General features: G+C 36.1%; 1 protein-coding gene across 1 annotated transcript in view; it reads right to left on the bottom strand.

The window, feature by feature from the left end:
• Positions 1-9,537: 9,537 nt before the first annotated feature.
• LOC132833428 (heat shock 70 kDa protein 4L-like) overlaps positions 9,538-18,854 on the bottom strand; it is a 56,224-nt gene continuing 46,907 nt past the window's right edge. The window contains exons 16-19 of the mRNA XM_060851688.1: positions 15,679-15,786; positions 14,546-14,665; positions 13,075-13,236; positions 9,538-10,350 (exon numbers count right to left, since the gene is read on the bottom strand). Coding sequence (XP_060707671.1) covers positions 10,150-10,350; positions 13,075-13,236; positions 14,546-14,665; positions 15,679-15,786 — 591 coding nt within the window. The 3' untranslated portion in view covers positions 9,538-10,149. The remainder of the gene's footprint in view (positions 10,351-13,074; positions 13,237-14,545; positions 14,666-15,678; positions 15,787-18,854) is intronic.

The following is an 18,854-nucleotide window of genomic DNA, read 5'->3' as shown; positions in this document are numbered from 1 at the left end:
TTGTTCTTAGAAAGAATGGTAAGCAAACCCTCCGATGTAGCTGGGTAAGACAACAGCAGTTACCCAATGTTTTAAAAAGCTGTCCCCTGGTTATTGGCTGAAAGGGTTCAGATAATTGAGTGATGCAGCAGAGATAGTCAGACCCCAAAATAATTTTTATTAATGGGAATTAGTAGGGAGAGGGGTGTATGACCTAGAGCAGAGGGACAAGCCGCCATCTTGAAGGAAGACTAGGAGTTGATCTACATCACCCTGAGAGAACACTGCCACCAACGACCACTACAAAAGGCAAGCTATCACACATGGGAATGCACTGTCTTTACTCATTCATTGTCAGGTACAGATTAGGGATCAGCGAAGCATTCTCATTTGTCACAGGTTGTAAATTTTCCTTCTTTAACCAAATAACTAACGTACTGTATCTAAACTACTTCAAAATAAACTGAGAAAATTACTACCAATTGTTGACTGCCTATATTAGGTATCCCAATATATTAGGTAGTGCCTTAGTTTGCACCATCACCTCCACAGATGTGACTTGGAACTAGGTTGGTAGCCATTCAATATCTGGCTCCACAGAACATCACTTTGCACACTGTCCCTGTTTGGACAGGGAATGAGAGGCTATTAATGAGATTCAATTTAAATGCTACATTTCAACAGGCACCTATTCTGCTAATGGACCCACTGTTTTGCTGAACATTCAGCTAAAGTTCTGTCATGGACACATTTTGATTTAATTAATTAGTGAACAGAAAATATCATTGAGATACAAGTTAAGATATATGTAAATACATAATGGTAACAAGCATATATGTTCTGGAAAGTTATTAAAATTTATATCCACAATATACTGCAATTGAAGCAGACTGGATAGTTTATAAATGATAGAAAAAAGACAGCAACAGATTTCAATCATCAAATCAGTGAGTTTGGTGTGAAGAATTAAAGAAATCTACTTATTAATAGTGGGGGATCCAAAACTTTCAGGTCTGATGGTCACCTTTTGTATTCAACTGTTCTGACACTCTTCTCTCTTTTCATCTCAACTTTTTGGTGTAAACAGGTTTTTGCATAGTTACAATTTAGTTTTGCATTTAAAATGTTGAATTTATATAGATTTGATTTGGAGGTGCCAGCGTACAAAGTTAACAATCACACACCAGCTTATAGACCAACAGGTTTATTTGGAAGCACTAGCTTTTGGAGTGTTGCTCCTCCTTCATCAGGTTAGCATAGTTTCTACAAAAAAAATTGTATAATATTACAGGAAGGAAATGCTGAAACATGATATATTATTTCAATCAATTTTATAGTTAAAGCCAAATTTTAAGTTTGTTGAAACAGTTTTATTATATAATTGAATCTAATCCCCCAACATTTGTCATTCACAAAAATCTCAGTCCACAAGCTCAGCAACTGCTACTGTTTTATAGATGCATATATCACTTCTTCTGGAAATATAACTACCCATTCCTATCAACAATGTGATGAAGAACAGTAACTTAGAAAAAGATCAAATCAAACCAGCACATAAGTTTTTAATAAGTTGGAGATATGCCTGAAGATACAATTTAATGTAAAATGACATCAATCACTATCTCATTTGAATGATGCTTTTACCTGATCTAGGTTAAAAATAGAGCTGAAGATGCACTATCCCAACTCGAACTGAAATATCAAGAAGTCACAAAGGAGTTAGAACAGCTAGATTCGGTTGTGAAAATGAGGTAATTGTGTACAAGTACTATTCTCTTCTTCAAAGTGTCTCAAGAAATATGACCACCGTGGATCTGCCCTATTGTGTAAAAATAAAATAGGAGTAATTGTTAGCTGATTTGTCTTTTAGGTTACATGAACATAAACAGAAACACATTGAAAAACAACACATTTATGGAAAACTGACTGCTTATCAATCATTGCATTGTCATGAGTTGGCTGACATTTCCTTCGACGTTCACAAGCCTGATCCAGCAGCTGAGCTTAATGATCCATTTGACATAATTTAGAGACCTGAAGCACCGGATCAAAAATGGGAAATGCTGCACATCTAATTTGAACTTGTAAGCTGCAGCAGTACTCTACAGTTAGTGTAAATAATTGTAATTTCCCAGCTTTACAGCTTCACTAATTTGAATTTCTCGATGGACTCTTAAATCATTATGGATAAAAGAAGGCAATATTGATAGTCATAATGTTAAATCTTTTTTAATCTTTGGGATTATGACAATGTGCAAGATATTCATATTCCTTGCTCACTGAAAGAAAGTCTGACTTTCCATCTAATCAATGTTCTCTGGTTTATCATTCCATGGTATCTTCATTGTGCCTTAGTTTTTCGTTTGATTATTCCAAAATACCCATTTTATAAATTTTATGTCTGTGCTAGATATTCCCTCATCTCTAATCATTACTGTAAGCATATTTTATTTATATTTACTTCCCCAAAATCTGCTTAACAGTACTGTAATAGTTGACTTTGTGTACAGTACTAGATACTGTAATTAAACATGTACCACCCTGTGCATCTCATGCCACTTTGAAAACAAGAGTTTAAAATACTTTAGTGATTACAGACACCAGCCATTTAGCAGAAATAATCTGTTCCAGTTAATGCTTTACATTCTTTAAGCAAATTCCTTTTTCTCTTGTGCATGTCTAGCTAGCTTTTGCAAGCATCGAAGCAATTTGCTATAAAGTTAGCCAAAAAGATAAGAAAAAGTAGGAAAAGTTTCTTCAGATATTTAAAAACAAAGAGTTGACAAAGTAACCGTGGGTTTGAGAGAAAATGAACCTGGGAAATTAGTAAAAGAGGATATCAATGGCATCGTTGAAATTGTTATGAATCGGGAATTGAAAGGGAATGAGGAACTCAAGAGAAATACAATTACTAGTGAAATAGTACTGAGTAAAATGTTGGAACTGTGAATTGACACATCCTCAGGTCCTGATTAATTTTATCCTAGAGTCTTAAAAGGATAGTTCCCATGTGGTACTTAGTTTTCCAAATCCCAATACAGTTACAAAAGTTTCCTTTAGTTTAGAAACTGATTGTAACTCCTTTATTCAAAGAGGGAGGGAGGCATAAAAAGGAAATTACGGGCTAGTTAGCTTAACTTGTTTCATAAGGAAAATGAAGCTATTCTTAAAAATGTTATAACAGGGCACTTCACTGAGTTCAAGGTAATTGGAGAGTGCCAGCGTGGTTTTGTCACAAAGAAAAATCATGTTTAATTTATTGGAGTTCTTTGAAGGAAATAATTTTATGCTGTAGCTAAAGGGGAACCAATGGATATATTGTATTCAGATTTCCAGAAAGCATTTGATAAGGTACCACATCAAAGGTTATTGCAGAAAATAAAAGCTTGTGGTGTAAAGAGTAACATATTGGCATGGATAGGTTGGCTTGCTTTCAGGAAGCAGACAGCAGGAATAAGGAATCTTTTTCAGCTGGCAGCATGTCAGAAGGGGTGTGCCACTGGATTGGTGCTGTTAGTATGCAGATATAGCAAATAATGAGGAAAGCTAATAAATGTTAAGGCTTATTGTGGAGAATTAAAAGCAAAAATAAGTTATGCAAGGCAATGGTAAGACAGCATTTGGTGTACTGTGTACAGTACTGGTCATTGTATTTACAGAATATAAATGCATTTGAAGCAGTTCAGAGAACGTTTCGTAGACTAATACTTGGAATGAGTGGATTGTTTATAAGAAAATGTGCAGCATGTTATTCTCTGGAGTTTCCTAAATCAGAAGTCACTGAATGAAAATGCAAGTTCCTAAGTGGATTTGACAAGGTGATTGTTGAAAGGATGTTGTCTCTTGATGAAGAATTTCGTACTAGAGGTCATGGTTTAAAAATAATACAGTATTGATTTTTTTTCTCTCAAAACATTGTTTGTAATTTCCTTCCTCAAAAAGTATTGGATGCAGAACCATTAATTATTTTTAAGGTAGAGTTAAATAGATTCTTGATTAACTAGGGGATGAAAGATAGGTCTACAGGATAGAATAAGACCTTTCAGCCCACTGAGTTTGTGCTGGTCAAAAAGCACTGAACTATTTGAATCCCATTTTCCAGCACTTAATCCACAACTTTTATGCACATCTAAATACTTCGTTATAATGTTATCAATAATATACAGGAATGTAGAGGTGAGCTTATTGCCATGATCTTATTTAATGGCAGAGTGGGTCACGTGGCTTACATTTGTTCCTTGTTTGTAAAATAGTTGAGATAAATGAACAAAATCTTAATTTGCTATTGTATTAGTAACTATTTTGATTTCTGGATTTCTATTTATTGGATTCTCCCATAACTCTGCTAAATTTAGAAGATACCTTCTCATCTCATTTAGATGATGCCTGGTGAAGAGGGATTGTCTTATGAGCAAAGGATAAACTGGAGTTGAGAAGAATGAGTGGTGATCTCATTGAAATACATAGGATTTTTAAAGCGCTTGACAGGGTAAATGCTGAGGATGTTTCTCCTCATGGAAGAGTCTAAAACCAGAGGGCATGCTCTCAAAATAAAGGGGCACCAATCTAAGACTGAGATGAGAAGGAATTTCTTCTCTCATGGCTAATACTCTTTGGAACTCCTTGCCATCTGTGGCAGCAGACTCCTTGTGTCTATTTAAGGCTGAGATCGATTTTTGATTTGTAGGGGAAAGTTTTTCCCTAGCTACATCAGCCTCTTGCTGTACAACTTCATGCATGTATTCAGTGATGACCTCATTTCCTGATTTCTATTTTTCCCCAATGGTAGTTGTGCTGCTCAGACCTAACACGAGTATTTCCCCATCTCCTAACCATCCAAGTCCTTTTCTATACAATTCTAACCTTGTTTTAGTAATTATGTAGCATTATTGTGAGTGAAGCACAATTGGTGCTATGCAAGTACAAGTTATTTACATCAAGTCCAAATTATTTTGCCTCAGTCTAAACCAAAAAAAACAATAAACCTCCAACGATTGTGGGCAAAATTCCCTGGTTAGTTAAACTCCTTAAATGCTTCTTGCACATACTGAAGATTGATCCAAGATCAAAGAAGTGTTGAATGTGTACCAGCTGTAAAGCAACATTGATAACCATCTTCAACTTATATAGACTTCTCTCATTTCAAAGAAGTTTGGGCCTTTGAAGTTTGTTTATGCCCACGATTAGAGCAGTTAGTGCCATGAAAAAGGAGGCACAGATTTTCTGTGCAATCCCCAGCCAGTCAGGACTGCTATACTGCAACAATGTGGAAGGATCCTCCATTAGATATCAGGGTTTTTTTTAAAAAGGTAACAATGTTCTTTTTATTAACTAATTATGGTACGAGGCAAATAGAAAAGAACAACAGTTCAGCAAACATAGATGGAGAAGTGATTTGATAGAGTATTGATAACAAAGTTGTTTGAGGTTTGTAACAGTAACACAGCCAGAAATGGAATAAATTATGGGAGCTTGTTTGAAAGATGAAGCAATAATCAGGAGGCATTTTAATCTACACGCACTAAAAAAAAATCAATTGGCAACAGGTAGCCAAGATGAGGAATTCATAGAATGTTTCCAGGAACATGCAACACTTTTATAATGTAGATTAAAAAAGATTTGAAGCCAACCAAAGAAGTTTATACCAGACCTGGTATTGTGCAATAAGATAGCATTAATAACCTCATGGAATGCTTTAAAGGTAGCAAGGATCATGATTGTAAAATTCACTCATTTTGACGGATAGAATGGATCTAAAACTAGTATTTGAAATTAAATAAAAACAATTGAGGAATGAGTTAACAGAGTGGCAGACATTTAAGAGGTTATTTGAGAATAAACAGAATAGATACATTGCGATGATGATGAAAAATTCCAAGGAGGATCTACCATCTGTGGTTTACTTTAAAAATATGTAAATAATCACATTAAGATAGGTCACAAATGAGATTGGATAAATATAAAATGACTAAAATATTAAGGAGATACAAATTAGAGAAAGTGTGCTAGAAATATAAAGATAGGCATTTAAAAATGTTAAGCTGAGCATTGTTTAAACAAAGCAAGAATAATGGAGAGGAGCTGGCAGTGAACTGAAGTTATTTTGCATTGGTCATCACAATGGAGACCAGAAGTAACATGCCAGAAAATCAGGAAATGGAAAGAACTCGAGAAAATTGCAATCAAGGGCTTTATTGTGCTAATTGTTGGAGCTGCTGGCTAGGAAGGTCCCTGGGTCCTTACTGATGGGTTTTTAAAGAAGCGACTCATGATATTTGATGTGTTGCTTTTAACTTTCCAAAACTCCTTAGATTTAGTGAAAGTTTCATTAGTTTTCCAATCTAAGTGTAACTCCTTTGTTAACAAAGGGACAAGACTATAAACAGGCCAATTAGCTTAATATTTATTGTAGGAATAGTGTTAGGTAATGTTATTAAATACATTATAGCAGGACACAGAAAAGGTCGAGCATTCTGGAAGAGTCAACATGAATTTTTTCAATTCTTTGAGAAAATAATGGGCTATGGATAAGGAACAGGTGAATATGTAGTGTTCTTGAATTCAAGAAATTTGGTAAGATGCCACATTAGCAGAAATAGAAGACTATAATCACCAATAGGAAATATAGGAGTAGGCTATGCAACCTGTTGAGCCTGCCCTGCCATTCAATATAGTCATGGCTGACGGAACTCTTCAATCATTTTTAGCTATCCCACCACCTAACCTTGTATGTAGTTTACTAGACTTGGACAGGTGAATACAAGGAAAGATGGAGTAAGAGGCAGCTTGATTATAACATTCAAATACTCAAGTGCAAAAAAGGTAGATTCCTCATGTCAGAGGATTTAGAATGAGGGAGTAACTGCTCCAAAATATGGGGTTGATCATTTTTGTTTACACTACTTGGAGGAAGAATGCTTTAATGTCCTTAAAACAGAGATTAACAAGCAGAAGGATAAAATGTTGAAATCAAATATCAATCCTCATTTTACACTTGTGGGACTCCCTCCTCGTTTGCATTTATTTGTAATCTTTCAGCCTTCACACTTCAGTCTGTTTTCTTTGTCCTTGCCCGGGAAGTTCATTTTGTTGAAAGATCAGGACATGACAGGAAAGCTCATTTTTAGCCATCCAGAATATTTAGACACTTTCAATATTTGGCTTGGAGTGTTGGGAGAGGCAATTAAGGGTGAAAGATAATCACATTACTATCTATAATCTCTGGTCTGGGGCATTCATCTTAAAAAAAAAGACATACTAATACCAAACTCACTTGCCTCCATATAAAAGTACACCATTGATGAACTGGTAGATCAGGTTTTATAACAGATGACTGCAAATGATACCAGGCAGATGTGGTTACTGCAGATTAGACTCTAAATTAGAGTGGTGCTGGAAAAGAATAGCAGATCAGGCATCATCAAATAGCAGAAAAAGTGACATTTCAGGCAAAAGCTCTTCAGAAATTCCTGTATGAAGGGTTTTTGCACAAAATGTTGATTTTCCTGCTCTTTAGATACTACCTGACCTGCTGTGCTTTTCCAGCACCACTCTAATCTGCAAATGATACCACCTACTCTGCATCAGATTTGCAAACCACTTCTGAGCTGTTCATTAATCCACAGCAATCAAATATTACAACTTCCCAAATATGTTGATAGGGAGACCTTAGAATACATTGGACACTTTCCATGGCTCAGCAGCCAACTCTTTCAAAAGGACACCATTGAGCAAGGGGAACTTGTCCAGCCTGCTACAAACTATGATAGCAAGTGTTTGACCAAAATAAACCTCAATGTTCTAGTTGAAGTCAGCATGCTGCTGTACAGTGGTGAGATACAACTATACATCAACAATAAGTACAAGAAATACTATCAACAAATGTATCCACCCATATTCTCCAAGAGTAATGAAAAGACCACTGAACAAATCCCAGAATCATTATTGATGTAGCTTCATGAGCATTTTCTTCCCAATGTTTCTTTTTTCTTTCTGATTTGACTTTGGGCACCAACATAGTGTAGATGGAAAGATGTTTTCTTGAGCTTTGTATTTGGAACTTTGTTCAGATAGATAATACGGGTTCATTTTTATTCCAGCAAGTTGCATGCTTAGGCATCATTTTCAAACTTGATCCTTACGATGACTACGTACACAAGTTTAATTTCAACTGCAGTCACGTTTTGAACTATAGCTCTTACTATAATCAGTTGGATCCAAAATAACTTTTGCTCCAGTTCTACCTTGGTGTGATGTAGAGGTGTCAAAATCCTGAACTATTTTTTCATCTACTTTCTTTACACCATCTATTGAAAACCACACACCTGATTTCTATTTACCCCATACAATGATACTCCTGTGCAATGCAACTTGCTGCTTCAGGGTACCATTTCTCTCAGTGACCACCTGGGGAGGGGTGGCAAAGGTAGATGCTGCTGGACTCTACTATAGGAAAGAAGAAAAAAAGCAGCTAAAATGATAATGAAACTCAAGTCATTTAACTAGACAATTTTGGGTTCGAGCTTATGATTTGATTAAATATACTGATTTACTTTTTTAAAAAAAACTTGCTAAAGGGCATTTTCAACTGCTACTCAATGTATATTAGGATTTGTTTAGCACTGTTGCACTATATACAAAATTCTGGAAAGTAATGAAAAACTATATCTACAATTATTGTCTTGCAGTTTTAGTGATTACTTGAATGAAATTAAATGAATGAAATAATAATACACATTAACCTAACTGGTGAAACCTGCATGAACTCGATGAAACTAAATTCATGTATAATGCTTTTAAATTTCAAAATAAAGGCTTATGAAGTAAATGAGCATTTTAAAAGATATCCCTCGATGTAATCTCCCCCGTAGTTTTCTACAGTCCATTTAAAACAAAATTTTTAACTGTCAAAACAACAAGCTGGACTTGTACTTGTGTGTTGGAACTCAAAGACTAAACACTTGACGAAAAAGTCAAATGCAATTCTTCTCTAAATGTTTAATACTACAGGCATTTTTCATTTTCATACCTGGTGAACTGAATTATGGCATTAATTGGGAGTGCTGAGTCTTGTTTTGGCCACTGCCAAACTAAGTTAACATTAGTTACACTGCCAGCCACATGCATTGAATGAGCAAAACCAATTAAAACTACCACCATATAGAATGTCCCTCTTATTCAGGGTGGAAATATTTGAAAAGAAATTAAATTCCAGAAGTGCTAAAGTATCACAAACTTCAGAGCACAACCATTTAGCAGAAGTATTGAAATTGATTTCAGGTCATATTAACAGGTTGTTATTGAAATAACACTCCATTACCAAATTCAAAGAGCAATAGAGTGCAACCAATGTTTTGAGCACAAGTAGATTGCGTATTCTTTGCAAAGCTAGATATTTTCCACAGCATTATCTGAATGAACAAATTGATCATGGTTTTGAAGTGATAAAAGACAACCTGTTTTACAGAATAGACTCTGCACTCATCATCATTTAGTTCTTTGTAACCTTCATTAAGGATCTCTGGTGATTTACATAACAGTATTGTAAAACACACAGGTGACAATGACTCAACTACACACCTTTATTGTAACTCAATATTCGCAGCATTCAGGGATGGAGAGTATAGTTCTTCCAGTAACTCTTCAGAAACAGACTTGCACTAAATATTTTGACTATGTTTCCAGAGGATACTCTGTTGTATGTATCACTGCATACTGAATGGGAGATTATTAAATGAAACGATTCAGGCCATAGACTCAAACACGCCATTGGTATTTTTGCAATAAAATAGCTGTTCCAACATGACAATTTTATTGGCTGTTATTTTTCATAATATGCACATGACCTATCATGTGAAGCCAATTCAAAAAAGAATTAGATAAAGGCATGAAGTGGAATTGCAGAAAGGCCGGTGATTGTTCAAGTACTTGAAAACTGGGATAGATAAAAAACATTTTCAGTAAGATTATATAGATCTGTATCCTAACAGCACAGTTACACAAACCAATTTTGCAGGATTCTTGTTTCCACCATTTTAATACTAATGACGCTGAACTAGGTACATGTGAGAATAACTGAATGTGCCATGTAAGCCAGACATACAACAGAAACTGTAGTCTCAGGTAATGGGCACAAAGGACTTTAAATATATAAAAGTAAAGAGGTTGTATTCAATCCACTTCCATTTCTGTGCCCTGATTTTCTGCTGGCTTTTGCTGTTTGGTGTTGTCACCAGCTGCAGCATTAGATTCAGACTTTGCATCAGTTCCACCTTCCTTATTAAGTGGTCCATTCGCTTTCTCTTTTTCTGGAAGTGACTCCACTTTGGGTTTTGGTTGGTTAACAATTGGGTCACAAGTAGTCTCCAGTTCCTAGATTAATACATAAATGGTAAGAGTGAAAACATTTTTAAAAACTCCTAATTCAGTACTATAACAATTAGTGTATTTTCACTGTGCTTACACACAAGGTTACTGTATAAGTAAAGCTCATATTTAGGGTAATATATGGTATGGATACAAGATTGGCTGACAGAAAACAGTATGCAAAAATCTTTGGCAGCATTTGACAAATGAAGGTCCTGCAAGAGTCTGTGCTGGTCCCTCACCTTTGTTTTAAAATCAAAAACTATAGAGATTGAAAGTACAGTAGCTAAATTTTCAGAAGTAACAAAAGTGGATAGGAACATGTTAAAATGACATAACTATATGGACCACATTAAGTCAATGGGCAAAAATCTCAGATGGAACATAACGTGGGAAGTTGTTCACTTTGAAAGGAAGACAAAAGACAGATTACTTGAATGGAGAATGCTGCAGAATTACAAGGTGCAGAGGAATCTAGGTATTCTAATGAGTCACAAAAGGTTAGTATGTAGGTCCAGCACAAATCAGGATGCCAGCCTATATTATTACAGAAAATGAACAAAATACAGTATCAGCTGGACCACATTTTGCCGTTATAGATTTGGACTCCTTATTCAAATGTATTGGAAGAAAGTGAGGACTGCAGATGCTGGAGATCAGAGCTGAAAAATATGTTGCTGGAAAAGCACAGCAGGCCAGGCGGCATCCAAGGAGCAGGAGAATCGCTATGCCCGAAATGTCGATTCTCCTGCTCCTTGGATGCCGCCTGACCTGCTGCGCTTTTCCAGCAACATTTTTCAGTACAAATGTATTGGAGGCAATTTACAGGAATCTTACTAGATTAATTCTTGGAAACAGACTGTCGTATAAGGAAGAGCGGACAAACTGAGTTTGTTTCGCTAACGTTCAGATATACGAGGTGATTTGAGTATACAAGATCTTGACAAGGTAGATATGGAATGAATGTTTCCCACTTATGGGTGAGTCCAGAACTAGGGGACACCTAAAATTAAAGGTTACCCCCTTCAGACGGAGATGAGGAGAAATTCTTTGAAGGTTGTACCATTTTCAAATACAGTCTCAGAAGTTGTGGAAGCAGGGTCACCAAATAGTTTTAAAAGTTGGAAGTTAGGTTATTTTTATACCAGCGATTTCAGAGATTACAAGTGATAGTACAAATATAGAATTCTGAAAACAAACAGATCAGCCAGGATTTTATTAAATGACTGAGCATGCTTTAATGCTAAACAACCCACATTTACTCCTAAATTTGTAGTTTATATCAATTCTTTTCAGAAAAAACATTGTAAATTCATGATATAAATCAAAATCCTAGAATAATAAAGCACTGGTGGTGATCACTGAACCCATTGTGCATATGCCAGCTCTTTGAATGAACTATACACATCAATCCCACTAATCTGTTTCCACTACCCTGTTTATGATATAGAATGCAGAGTGTAAGAACACTTGCATCTTGGTTTTTTTGTCAATTATCTCAAAAGCTGTCATCTGGCTATGGACCTATCTGCACTGTAAACAGTGTCACATCATTTATCAAAATCTTTCATCTTGGATCATCCCATGTGCCAAGATGATCAGTGCACACTTTTCTATTGTTTCTATAGAAATCAAAGTTCTGCATCCTTGGTCCATTCTAGAAAACCTAGTCTACAGCTTCTCAGATCATGAAATGTAACAGCTAGAATTGGGGGCAACATTCTATTAGAGGCCAAAGTAGTGTTTTATAAAGTTTCAGTATTGAAGTATTTGGCAGTTTTACTTTACTTTCCCATTTATAGTCAAGAGTAGTGTACAATTTACCAGCCATCTCAACTTATCCTATTGATTTCAAATGTTCATGCCTGCACACTTCCAGGTCTCTTCATTTTGCATTCTCGTTAAAATTCTACTTGAAAATTTGGCTTGCTCTGTCTCTTTTCTCAAAAAGCATTGCTTTAAATTTAGAACTCCCAAAACCTAAAGTCCTAGATATGTATAAAATATGGAGATCAAACAAACCAGTAAACAAAATGTTAGACTTTCCATACAGATCCTCTTTTGCCTTAAAATTTCCCACCCTCCATTTGAGGACTTTTCAGTCTTGATTGTCCAAGAGTATTTTGCAAAGGAAAGGAACAATTACGTTTTGATTACTTCCCATTGAAAAATATGGATTAAGGTGGTTCACTTACACAAAATCAAGAATACGTTTCCCATTCTTTTCCCACTATACTGGCATTTTCCCCTAGAATGGAGTCCATCCCTTTTCATTAGTCTGGCTCAGCCTCTTTCTGAAATTTGCCCCTTTCTTTGCAATATTTGGTGGTCTATTGCCTCCAGTTAACATTGTAACAATTTCTCTTTTATTCCAAGTATCTTTCAGCCCTGAAGAACATCATTCCTTTCAGACAGTGACCATTTGTAATTTCTACCATCCTACTCTTTCATTTTCCCATCTTTCTTAAATGCTTTGAACCAGAAATGAAGATCTCAATTTTTGACTTTTTGAGCTAGTTTTCCACTTATCAGTTCATTATAGCAATTCGTATCAGTGGTAAACCAATCTTATTTATTATACTTTAACAAAGTTAGTTCACTTGCTTTGATATGCACTTAAACTTAGAGACATTCCTGATACTATGGAAAATCAAACTTGTTTATACTTGGGATCCTGTTTAATTTCTTGACAATTTGCTTCAAGTCAAAAATAGATTTCTTTCAGCTTACCTTCAATTTATTCCTTATCTCAGCTGCTTTCACAATAGGATCCTGGAATGACATCTGCTTGTTTTGTGCAATCATTTTACTATTCATCCAATCCATAGCACTGCTGACATGTTTTTCGACTTTTGTCATCTCTGCGGCATCAATATGCTCATAGTTTTCATCCTAAACAATGTTTTTATGTTCAAAAAGGAAACTGTTTTGAGATGTTGCACTTAGTCTATTCAAATTACCTGAATTTATTCAGCACACTACATTTTTATTTTGATCTATTGTACACTGTTTCAACCAAAACATTAGATGATTCAAATATTAAGCAGAAATCAGCTTAATTTCTACTAGAAATGATATACACAACTGCTTGGGAACACTAACAAATTTATTACATATTGTTTCATACCACAAAAAGTCCTAGTTAAATGATTCCTTTATATTGCTAATATGCAAATATCAGCATCTGCTACCAATATTGCCATGGACAAATGCATTCGGAATAGGTAGAACAAAGACATGGTCAAGTAGTTTCCCTTTATGTTGGTGTTCTTGCCACAGGATCTGAAAGGTTTTGACCAGCTCTGTCAGCATTGGTGCAACCTTGTTATTTTTGGCTTGTACACTGAAGTCCTCACCTAGACTGCATTCCATGCCCTTGCTGCTTCTTCCAAATAAAGGAGCATGGATTCATTAACTGAAGGGTAGTAGGTAGCAAGCATAAAGTAGCCTTGCACAGATATCATCACATCTGGAGTTGAAGTTGAGGACTCTAGGGCCAGTACTTTGCAACTGCACGTCAGTGTCACCATTACTGATGGGTATGTCCTGCCAGTGAGCTACAACAAAACCAAGGATAGTGATAGAGGCCTCAAGGAAATTTGCTTAAAATTTTGTCAGACTGATCACTTATTTTTATAGTTTTGTATAATGGATTGGCTTGCTAGGTCATTTCAGAGGGTACTTAAACAAGTTTGAGGGTCTAGAATTACATATAGATAAGATTGGGAAGACAACACATATCATGCCCCAAAAAGTATTCATTAGTCATAACTAAGTTTTAAGATTATCTAATAGTTACAAGATTACCATTATTGATGTTAGATTCTTAATCCAGATTTATTTACAAAATTTAAATTCTCCAATTGCCATGTTAGTACCTGTCCCCATCTGTGAACCCATCAGTCTAGGACTCTGAATTATTAGTCCATACAACTCCAATGCTACTATGCTTGGTATCATTTTTAGTGGTAGAAAACAGATCCATGCCTGTATTACTAATCCGCTCAATGGAACAAACATTTTATCCTTTTTAAAAAATACTTTTCCACAGTCATCCAAGGAAGTTTGAAGGTCTAAATATTTATGTTTGGAGAGGATTGTGCAAGATGAAAGTGCAATTTTTTAAAACAATTAAACAAAAATGCTTACCATAGCATCATATTTATGTCAAAATTATCACTTTGGAAAATATATGTCATACCTTATTTTTATATGCTTCTACAGTCTTCATGAAAAGCTGGATCTTTTTACCCAGCTCATCAAATGCTTTTGGTCTCTCCTCTTGCTCCTTGTATCTGTTCTGTACTGGATGACCAAGTTTCTATGGAAAAGTAATCTAGATTTATTCTTTGTGGGCAAATACATTACTCGTCTTCATCCAGTTTCACAGTCTCAGATGTCCGAATAAAGCTAAATTAAATCCCTATATTCTGACAATAATAGTCTCACCACCCCACTGTACTTAGAAATTGTTTATTTGAAGATTGCCTCTGCCTTGCTACATCCCCTTATCCACCCCTCAACTCATATCGCTTGCACTGTCTTCGGTATTTTCACTACCACTTGTCCCCATGTGTTTTGAACAACCATTTTCTTGTGTGCAGCACTGTATCAAACACCAATGCTAGATAGGTCCGAGTTTGAAATAAGTGAAATCAAACTAAAAATGGTTAATTTTAAATAGACTGTTACATTAATACTAGATCTTCAATACAATAACTAGAACTTCACGTAAGAAATTTAATATCCAAAGCAATAGCCTATTTTGGATAAAACTTTGGTTTGAAGCTACAAATAATTGAAGAAAATATTGATTTTTAAAGGCAAGTGAGAATTACCGTCATAATGAAAAAGGCCAAGGTAACAAATCAAAGTTTTTTTGTGACCCAGTTAAAAAACCTTACTTTCAAATTGCACCAAGTCTTATATTACACCAATGTGAAGGCTTCCATTTCTAAATCTGAAGTGCAATTATTGTGCTGTATATTGGGAGCAGCCACATGTTTGTTCAGTTTTCAATGTAAGCTATCTTGTGCAGGATACAGGCATTAGAAAAAGCATCCCCCAAATGCTCCCTAGCTGAAAATAGGTTATTATCGATAAAGTAGGCCACTTCCCTACAGCATCAGTGGTAATTCCTAAGTGTCTCGTAGATACACATGAAAAAATACTATAGCAATATTAGTTAGTGCACCCTAGAGTTGGGATATCATAGATGTCGATCTCAGCATAATTACTAATCCACAAAAATCAAGTTTGGAGCTGTAGTTTATTCAATCAAGAACATTACAAACATAATCAGAAATACTTTCTGTGGAGAGACAGAAGCTGTACCTTTAAGTCATTCAGTTTATCAAGATATATTTGTTTAGGCTGATCCTCTCCATCTTCATACAACCAGTTTTCTGTTTCTTCCAACAACCCAGTGAACTTTTTCTTGTCCTGGAAGACAAAGTTGAGATTAGATTCCCTATAGTATGGAAACAAGCCCTTCGGCCCAACAAGTCCACACCGACCCTCCAAACAGTAACCCACCCAGACCCATTCCCTACACTATATTTGCCCCTGACTTATGCACCTAACACTATGGGCAATTTAGTATGGCCAATTCACCTGACCAGCACATTTTTGGTGGAAGCAGACTATAGCATCCCTGAGGAAACCACACAGACACGGGGAGAATGTGCAAACTCCACCCAGACAGTCGCCTGAGGTAGGAATTGGTCCCTGGCGCTGTGAAGCAGCAGTGTTAATCACTGAGCCACCATGCCTCACACAGACATCCACAAATGCATTGATGATCATGATATTTTTCCTCATGTGCATGCTCAGCAAAGGTCTGTTCTCGCTCCAACCATGAAATACATTTTATATAGACATTATTTCTAAAATAACAACATGAAATAAAACTATGGACTGATAAGGAAGTGCTTTCTTTAGACAGTTCCTAGCAATGCCATTCTTTAAAATGGATTATTGTAAATTCTTCAACAGGATGTTCAATCTAAACAAAGTTGAGATACACACTACATAAATGCATTCTAATCACCATACCAGTGACACTAGTGTGAAATGAACACTCAGATTCAAAAGTTCTGGGGTAGAGTCCTATATTCATCCCTCCCATCAAGCACAAACAGATGGTCTGGTTATTTATTGTTTCACTGCCATTTGTAGAACATTGCTGTGCACTGCAACAGTTGACACTGTAATAGCTTTCTGTAAAATTACGTTGGATTGCCAGGCGGTTATGACATATGGTAGGAAACTGATGTCCTTCCTTCCATTTGATGGATTTTGAGAAAGCATGCGAGGGGGAGGAAGAGGGGGATAAAACCTGATAGCATGGACATTAAGTAACTTGTATATCAAATGTCATCTGCACAATTTCAACTGCAATTCGCAATATTAAATGGGATTTTTAATACATTTGCAAGATGAAAGAGAAATAGATTTTAAAAAAGGAACATACTTCTGCTATTTTTTCATCTTCTCTTATTCCAAATTCTCCACCTGATTCAGTCAGAAAAGTATCTGAAAGTTCTGTAGAGAATTTTCTTCATTGATCAATTCACCAATTTCAATTTGTGTAATATTCTTCATTCGTCATGCAGTAGAAACAGACCCTTCAGTCCAACCAATTCATAATCCCAAACTAAAAACTTGCCCCACCTGCCTGCACCTGGCCCATATCCTTCCAAATATTTCTAATGCATGCACTTATCCAAATATCTGTTGAACACTAATTGTATCCACATTCACTACTTCCTCTGGAAGTCCATTCCACATACAAACCAAAAACGAACTTAAATGTATTTTTAAAAATCTTTCTCCTCTCACCTTAAAAATATGCCTCCTCATCTCAATATCCCCAATCCTAGGGAGAGAGACCTGCCTTCACATTATCTATACCCCTCAGGATTTTATAAACCTCTAATGTCACCCTCAATCTCCCACACTCCAGTGAAAAACATCACAGCCTATCCTTAAAACTTAAACCATCCATTCCTGGTAACATCATGGCAAGTTTTTCCTGAACTCTCTCAAGCTTAATGATATCCTTTTTATAACAGACTGGTCAGAACCGGATACAGTACTTCAGAAGAGACCTCACCAACATCCCAATTCAAAGACTCTGGCCTGAGCAATGAAGTCAAGAGTGTCAAATGCCTTCTTAACCACCCTGTCTCCACACGAGACAAACTTCAAGGAATTATTCACAGAAACCCCTGGGCCTCGAAGTTCTACAGCACTACTCCAGGCCCTATTTTTGTGCAAGTCCTGCCCTTGTTTGTTTTACCTAAATGAAATACCTCACATTTATCCAAGTCAAACTCCATCTGCCATTGACCCAACTAATGACAATCTCTTTATAATCTTAGATATCCCTCTTCACTGCACTATACCACAAACTTTGATGTCATCTGGAAACCTACTATGTTTTCTGTATTCTTATCTAAATCATTGATATAAATGACAAAAGTGATCCCTGTGGAATAACTGGTAACAGGCCTTCAGTCCAAAAACAAACGTAGACCAATGTCACCTGCCATTAAGCCAATTTTGCATCCATTTAGCAGGCTCACCCTGAATCCCATATGATCTAACATTACTAAAAAGTCTACCATGAGGAACTTTGTCAAAGACTTTAACATTGAAGTAAACCATGTACCTTGCATAAAATCATGCCGACTATCCCTAATCATTTTTGCCTTTCCAAGTGCATATAAATGCAATCTTTCAGAATCACCAAGTCAGATTCACATGTGCTTCTCCCCTTATCCCTTCTTTTAAAAAAAGGGGTTAGCCACTCTCCAGTCATCCAGCACCTCAACCATTGTTTTGAATGATCAAGATTTCTACAAGGGGCCTCGCAATTTCCTCTCTAGCTTCCCATAATATCCTGGAATACACTAGATCGGGTCCTGGAGACCTTTCCTCCTTTATATTTTTCTAAGACCTTCAGCACTTGCTCTTTTGTGATTTGAATGGTTTTCAAAATATCAATATAGTTATTTCCAAGTTCTCTAGCATCCCATTTTTCTCCACAGTAAAAATTGATGGAAAATATTTTATATCACTCCCATCTCCTGAAATTCAACAGTGTCCAGCTAACAATGGAAGTAATGGGAGGGCCTAGATTATATTAATTCCTTGATGTTTCTTTCTTTGCAAATTGTCCACAATGTTCATGGTGACCACATTTCATAAGTAATCCATTGGTTATGGTATGTGTTGCAACATCTTGAAATGTTTTGTTCTTTAAAAGAACCTAAATCTCTTTTGTTGCCCTCTTGCTCTTATTGTATTAGGAGAATTTCTTCAGATTATCCTTAACCTTATCTGCCTATGACCATCCTCCAAGGTGGACTTCAGGACAGGCAGCAGAGGAAAGTGCTCGAGCAGAGGCTGATAGCTAAGTTCGGTACCCATAGGGAGGGCCTCAACCGGGACCTTGGATTCATGTCACATTACAGGTGGTCACCATTGCACTACACACACAGATATTC

The sequence above is a fragment of the Hemiscyllium ocellatum genome, chromosome 36 (assembly GCF_020745735.1).
Source record: "Hemiscyllium ocellatum isolate sHemOce1 chromosome 36, sHemOce1.pat.X.cur, whole genome shotgun sequence".
Lineage (NCBI taxonomy): Eukaryota > Metazoa > Chordata > Chondrichthyes > Orectolobiformes > Hemiscylliidae > Hemiscyllium > Hemiscyllium ocellatum.
The sequence above is the reverse complement of the archived record's forward strand: the minus strand, read 5'-3'. Positions and strand labels throughout refer to the sequence as shown.